The 7,703-nt window shown below is 42.7% G+C and overlaps 1 protein-coding gene across 1 annotated transcript; it reads left to right on the forward strand.

Moving 5' to 3' along the window:
- The first annotated feature begins 403 nt into the window (after positions 1-403).
- LOC119341211 (dirigent protein 5-like) lies at positions 404-1,827 on the forward strand. Its single transcript, XM_037613078.1, has 3 exons — positions 404-851; positions 1,065-1,263; positions 1,560-1,827. The coding sequence occupies exons 1-3, from the start codon at positions 478-480 to the stop codon at positions 1,563-1,565; spliced, it is 579 nt and encodes a 192-aa protein (XP_037468975.1). The 5' UTR covers positions 404-477; the 3' UTR covers positions 1,566-1,827.
- Positions 1,828-7,703: the final 5,876 nt, after the last annotated feature.

A 7,703-nucleotide genomic window follows, 5' to 3' on the forward strand; every position in this document is an offset into this window, starting at 1 on the left:
TCTAAATACTTAAAGTGGCACATGTATATTCCAAATTATTATGTTCTACATATATGGTATAGTTTACTATTGCTTGTTAGTTCATTTTTCGATGAGATAAGCATTTATATAACCATAAGAACCATAAACTTACCAATATTTAGAAATTATAGTGAATTTAGATAGTTGGCTTGTGAGACATCCTTATGCGGATAAAAAAACCATACCTAATCCTGACATGGAAAACTAGTCATGTTAGATCCTTAGTTGGATTACAGGTCTAAGTTGCATAGGGTGTTAAAAAGTCTAAAACAACACTAATTAAAGGCCCAAGAGAAACCCACCAGAGGTGGGCACTGGCACTCCAAGCATTCTATATATAGAATACATCTACCCTCTTATTCTCTCACAAAACACAACGAGATACAACTCCCCCCTCCCCCATTCAACTAGCCCATTCAGTTCTCTCTTTTCCCCTTCTTGCATACAATCATCTCCATGGCTAGTCCATTCGGTGTCTTGGTTTGTCTACTCATAGTGCTACCACAAATCATTGCTATTTCTAGCCCCATCGACGAGATTGCACCTCTTAAGATATGTCAGTTCCCTTGTATGACCGAGGTTAACTTGCACTTGTTCTTGCACCAATTCGTCGACGGGCCAAGCAACCCAAATCGCAATGAGGAAACCTTACTCCAAGCAAGTTTTCCTTTTGGGTTTGGGACGACGATAGTCCATGACTGGACTCTTACCGAGACAACAAATTCCACAGACACGGTTGTTGCATGTGTACAAGGTGTGCATGTCCAGGCTGGTTTAACCAAGCCTAACAGATGGTACACGACTCATAACATAGAGTTTCAGCAAGGAAGGTAATATGTTTCGCTACTTTTCAATATCTAAGTATATTTCATGAGTTCTTTGCATGCAACATTAAATTTATGTCCTTACCTGTACTATATTTGTAGCCAAGGGTTTCACACACCTTACTAGTGTATAGACACATATTAATAAGTGTGCATTTGTCAAACTCTACATGCACTTCTGACCCTATGACGGAACTTTCTATTTTGAACATGAAACAGGTTTGCGGGGTCCACCCTTCAAGTGATGGGTATAACCGCAGGTTTGGAAAGTGGGCAGTGGTCTATTGTCGGTGGAACTGGTCATTTCATTATGGCACAAGGTATAATAAGTTTCACAAATCATCCGGCCTCTACTTTTGAAGATGGTATTAAAGAACTCAATATTCGTGTACGCTTCACAAGGGATATTACACAAGCCGTAAGTATAATATTATGAGTTTATATTCAAATTCTTGTGCTCTATTTGTTGAAGAGAAATGGATTACCATACATATTATCCTACTGAAACTGCATTACATTAAGACATTTGTGGACATTCAAGTGCAAATGCATTAAAGGAGGTTCTGTTTTAACAACATTAGCCATATTTAACTAAATCAAATGCTTGTTGAATGTTTTGTGCATTTAGTTTATAGGGTGTTGCATATCAAGTAATGAAGCTTTATGTATGAATGCTTGACATGACACTAGCCATTGTTTCACTTTTCGCTGCAGGCTTGAGGTGCATCTCGTCCCTTGAAAGACTAGCACCAATGTCAATAATTTGATGGGGAAATGTGTTTGCGTTTTGCTTGTAGTGTGATGGGTCGTTGTTATGGTCTGCATGTGTCATTAGAGTATGCGTTAGCTAGCATACCCTCTTTCTATCTTTCATTCAAAATATCATGTGGGTTTCTCGCACGGTGGATATCCAGTCCATAATCTGTGTCAACCCATCTGTTTGTTGGTGTCTATGTAATGTCTTGGATATGATGTGGAATAATGGAGCTTGTTTGTTTGAGAAAGTGTTATACCCACATAATTATATTATTTGTGTTAATCATGAGACAAGCATATATGAAAACTTAAAGCAAAACAAATTAATGAACACAAGACCACCGTTATTCATACACTTAACAGTGTCTATCCCGAAAGCAGTTTACCTCAAGGACCATAAGAGCCCCATTATTTTCCACAACGTCTAGAATAATTGCAAACAAAGATATCACCCAGGCGGCCATGACATAATGCAATTATATAAAAATGATAGCCATGTTATTTGGTAGCATCGAGAGATGCATATACATGTCTTGTACTCTTTTAATAAATACACAAAAGATTTGTGCATTGATGTATTGCAAGGGAAAAAATTGATGCATGGTATAGAATTGAGGCTCTTAACCACAAGGACCTAGGCTCGACCTTGACTCGAACAACGCAGGGCTACAACGGCTGTACTTCCTCCATAAAAAATATAAGAGTGTTTAGGGAGAGCATTACTAAGATGGGCGGCATCTGACATGTTATATTGGTCGTACGTCCAGCTCCAGGGATTTGCGCTAGTGGGTCCATGGCAGGAAATACGGGTGGAAGAAATTGACGTCGACTGGTGGTATACGAGGATGAACAGTGATGTATGCCAGCGCCCGTGCTCGTCTTTTTGAAATGCACGTTACGCTGACGAGCCGAGCCGTCGATCGGGTCAGTCACGAGAACCTGACCCAAGGATTAGAAACGTAATCGCACCGTCTGCTGCTTAGACACGCGCCGTCTACTGCAGGGCCAACCAGCGGCCCGACACGTGTCCTGACAGACCCCCACCACTCAAACAACCACAATTCCTTTTTCTGAATTTACAGAATATCCTTTTGCCTTGCCTTATCCAGCGGACTGCTGCTGTTCCACACTCCATAGCCTCTCCTTGTACAGCTTCGTGAAAGATGATTCCGACGAGGTGAGGTCCGCCGCTCGGCGCTGTAGCTGGCGGCCAGACGGGAGCTATTGCGGCTAGCGCTGCCCGCCTCCGGCCTGCTGCGCCGCGTGGGGCAGTGGCCTTGACTGAAGGCAAGATGGGGTCCATGCAAGCTAGCTCCGCTTGCTTCAGACGCGCTGCACCGCACGGGGCTGTATCCTTGGCCGGTGTGAAGTCGGGGGGCGTCGCGGGTAGCACCGCCCACGTCCAGTGCGTCCAAGCCTGCGGTCGACCAGCTCCCTCGTAGAAGGTGGAACCACAGCACATGCACCCAGTCGGCGGGCGCGACCGTGGCCGGTGGCGAGATGCCGCGGGAGGTCGTTGGGTTACACTTGAAGAAGCGTGAGCTCGATGCATCTCAACAGGCAAAGGTGATTCTAGTTGCTTGCTTCTATCCAACGTTTTGGCTACCAAATCCCAAGAAAATACCAAGGGTGGGCGAAAAACGTGAATACCGCGGTTACCATAAAATTCCAAGCAAAATCCGCTCGAATTTTTCAAAAGTAATTTGAATTCAAATTATTCTGAGCTAGGAATATATAAGTATTGAGCTCAAGTGGTTCACAAACAAGGTGTTCGCGCAGTGGCATGTTCTCGTCGTACGTCCTCAACGTATGCAAGGTCGTGGGTTCGATTCTCTAACCTTGAGTTTTAGAATATTTATTTTAGAATTGGTTAAACAAAAAAGAAAACAATGTCTATCCCTAAAGCAGTTTACCTCAAGGGCATGCCCTATAATTTTCCACAACGTCTAGAATAATTGCCAACAAAGATATCACCCAGGCGGCTATGACATAATGCAATCATATAAAAATGATAGCCATGTTATTTGGTAGCATCGACAGATGCATATACATGTCTTGTATTCTTTTTACAAATACACAAAAGATTTGTGCATTGATGTATTGCAAGCGGAAAAACTGATGCATGTTATAGAACTAGCGAAGTGTCCCGCGCATTTGCGCGGCTAGATTGTCATTTTATGTTATTATATTTTTTGATTTGTTATCCTTCGTACATTTAAGATATATGGCCCTACATGATTTGACATAAGTAAAAACATTAAGCATGTTAATTATTTTGAGGGTGACAACGAATGATAGAGAGGCACTTGTCCCACCACATAAGGTTGTAGAGTTCTAGTATGAAAAATAATAATTAGCTTTCTATATTACATTCTTATCATCCTCTATGATTTATCTTTTTGTGAATAACTCTTTTGGACAGTTTCACCTAAAAATAATAAAATACTAATGGCTTGTACTTAATTCCTCTTTTAGCTTAGTCGTTGTAAATTTGTTGTGTACAATTTTCTCGTGTGCTTGGTGCATTCGAGTTGTTTGTGGCATTCTTCTTAACTGCTTGCATACATGGATAAAAGATATGTATGTTCTTCGGCAGTGAACTACTTGACTCACAGAGTCCATGCCCGCTTCTCCTTCAAATTAAATCATGACAAATCTATAATGTTTCATTAAGTGTAAATTCTAAGGACTTTATGCCACATAGACTAATAGTGTGGTCAGTCCATATTGAGAATGGTTATATCCCAATTAGTCTAAATATATTTCTACCACATGGAACCAAATTGCCAATTTATTTTTTATTCGTATTGTCATGTATAAAATAGCATCATATTCATTACTCACCTAATCAGATTGTTTCATGTAAAATACATCACAAATTTAGCGATATTTCATTGTTACCATGTGGAAAATCAAGTTGTTGATTTATTTTCTTATAGTGAATTCCCTATACAAATATCTCCATTCGTGCTCATTTTATAGGGAATGGCATTACTATGGTTTTTTTAAATAGACAACGTCATAATCTGGATACATGGCGATCAACAAATACGCGCAATTTTGCTTATATAAATGAATACTCCTAAAATATAAATGCATAATGGTTTTTGATAGATATTTCATGTTTATATTTTATATGAATTAGATACTAATTCGTTCCGTTCCTATCTTTTTCATGGAAACTTTCCGGCCGAATGTTGTAGAAAGGCGATCATATACTTCTCATCGTACATGTATGTGTGTCTTGATGAATTTTTTTTTGCGGTTAGTGTCTTGATAAATCCTTATTGTGTACAGTATGATGAATCTGAACATGCACCTATTTTTTTTCTTTTTCCGTAGTCTTCTTAGAGCCTTCATTTCATTTTCTATTTTTCTTGAATGTTAGTCCGGACGTGATTAGCTCTTTTTCCTCTACTATTTTTGTTTTCACGGCCGTGTGCCTTGACGAATTAGTTTTTACCCATATGCATGGATTTCATGATAAATCATAATTATGTGAGTTGCGGTGGACATGGACACGCCTCTAATTTTCCTCTTTTTTTCCAACAGTAGTCCGGTCATCTTAATAGTAGTCCACATTTTATGTCCTTTGCTGAAATTCACACATGTATCGGTTGCACGTCTTCCTTTTTTGCATCGAACTCTTCCTTATATAGTTCTTTGAGTTCCGTGGACTGCACGGAGACCAGGACCTGTATGCTAATAGGAATCCTAATCGCATATGGCCGGCCTCTTTCTTTTTTTAATGCAAATGCCTCATATATACTACATTACAAAGGCATTACTAAGTCACGTGATCTTCCTTTATTTTTGTCTCACCTCTTTCACACATGTTATACGTGTCAGTTCAATAAATGTAATCCAATAACTTTTTTTCATGTAACGTAATATCTTTAAATCTCAACCGTAAGTATTACTGACGGACGGTGTATATTATTTTAGATTATGTGGAAGAATGTGGTGTCTTATTTGACTTCTGTTTTAAGTATATAATAGATAGATAGATAGATTGAGGCTCTTAACCACAAGGACCTAGCCTCGACCTTGACTCGAACAAGGCAGGGCTACAACGGTTGTACTTCCTCCATAAAGAAATATAAGAGTGTTTAGGGAAAGCGGCGTTACTGAGATGGGCGGCATCTATGGGCGGCATCTGAACTTGTTATCTTGGTCGTACGTCCAGCTCCAGGGATTTGCGCTAGTGGGTCCATGGCAGGAAATACGGGTGGAAGAAATTGACGTCGACTGGCGGTATACGGGGATGAACAGTGATGTGCGCCAGCGCCTGGGCTCGTCTTTTTGAAATGCACGTTACGCTGACGAGCCGAGCCGTTGATCGGGTCCGTCACGAGAACATCACCCAAGGATCAGAAACGTAATCACGCTGTCTGCTGCTTAGACACGCGTCGTCTGTTGCATGGCCAATCAGCGGCGAACACGTGTCCTGACAGACCCCCACCACTCAAAAAACCACAATTTCTTTTTCCTAATTTACAGAATATATTTTTGCCTTGCCTTATCCAGCAGACTGCTGTTGTTCCACACTCCATAGCCTCTCCTTGTACAGCTCCGTGAAAGATGATTCCGACGAGGTGAGGTCCACCGCTCGGCGCCGTAGCTGGCGGCCAGACGGGAGCTTTCGCGGCTAGCGCCGCCCGCCTCCGGCCTGCTGCGCCACGTGAGGTAGTGGCCTTGACTGAAGGCAAGATGGGGTCCGTGCAAGCTAGCTCCGCTCTCTCCAGCCGCGCTACGCCGCACGGGGCCCTATCCTTGGCCGGTGGGAAGACGGGGGCCATCGCGGCTAGCACCGTCCGCGTCCGGCGCATCCAAGGCTATGGCCGACCCGCTCCCTCGTAGAAGGTGGAACCACAACGCGTGGACCCAGTCGGCGGGCCCGGCCGTGGCCGGTGGCGAGATGCCGCGGGAGGTCGTTGGGTCACACTTGAAGAAGCGTGAGCTCGATGCATCTCAGCAGGAAAAGGTGATTCTAGTTGCTTGCTTCTATCCAACGTTTTGGCTACCAAATCCCAAGAAAATACCGAGGTGGGCGAGAAACGCGGATACCATAAAATTCCGAGCAAAAACTGCTCGAATTTTTCAAACGTAATTTGAATTCAAAATTTTCTGAGCTAGGAATATATAAGTATTGAGCTCAAGTGGTTCACAACCAAGGTGTTTGCGCAGTGGCATGTTCTCGTCGTCCGTCCTCAAACGTATGCAAGGTCGTGGATTCGATTCTCTAACCTTGAGTTTTTAAATTTTTATTTAAGAATTGGTTAAACAAAAAAGAAAACAGTGTCTATCCCGAAAGCAGTTTACCTCAAGGGTCATAAGAGCCCCATTATTTTCCACACCGTCTAGAATAATTGCCAACAAAGATATCACCCAGGCGGCTATGACATAATGCAATCATATAAAAATGATAGCCATGTTATTTGGTAGCATCGACAGATGCATATACATGTCTTGTATTCTTTTTACAAATACACAAAAGATTTGTGCATTGATGTATTGCAAGGGAAAAAACTGATGCATGCTATAGAATTGAGGCTCTTAACCACAAGGACCTAGGCTCGACCTTGACTCGAACAAGGCAGGGCTACAACGGTTGTACTTCCTCCATCAACAAATATAAGAGTGTTTAGGGAGAGCGGCGTTACTGAGATGGGCGTCATCTGAACATGTTATCTTGGTCGTACGTCCAGCTCCAGGGATTTGCGCTAGTGGGTCCATGGCAGGAAATGCGGGTGGAAGAAATTGGCGTCGACTGGCGGTATACGGGGATGAACAGTGATGTACGCCAGCACCCGGCTCGTCCTTTTGAAATGCACGTTACGCTGACGAGCCGAGCCGTCGATCGGGTCAGTCACGAGAACCTGACCCAAGGATCAGAAATGTAATCGCGCCGTCTACTGCTTAGACACGCGCCGTCTGCTCCAGGGCCAACCAGCGGCCAACACGTGTCCCGACAAACCCCCACCACTCAAACAGCCACAATTCCTTTTTCGTAATATACAGAATATTATGTTGCCTTGCCTTATCCAGCGCACTGCTGCTATTCCACACTCCATAGCCTCTCCTTGTACAGCTCCGTGAAAG

The sequence above is a fragment of the Triticum dicoccoides genome, chromosome 7B, assembly GCF_002162155.2.
Source record: "Triticum dicoccoides isolate Atlit2015 ecotype Zavitan chromosome 7B, WEW_v2.0, whole genome shotgun sequence".
NCBI classification, from domain to species: domain Eukaryota; kingdom Viridiplantae; phylum Streptophyta; class Magnoliopsida; order Poales; family Poaceae; genus Triticum; species Triticum dicoccoides.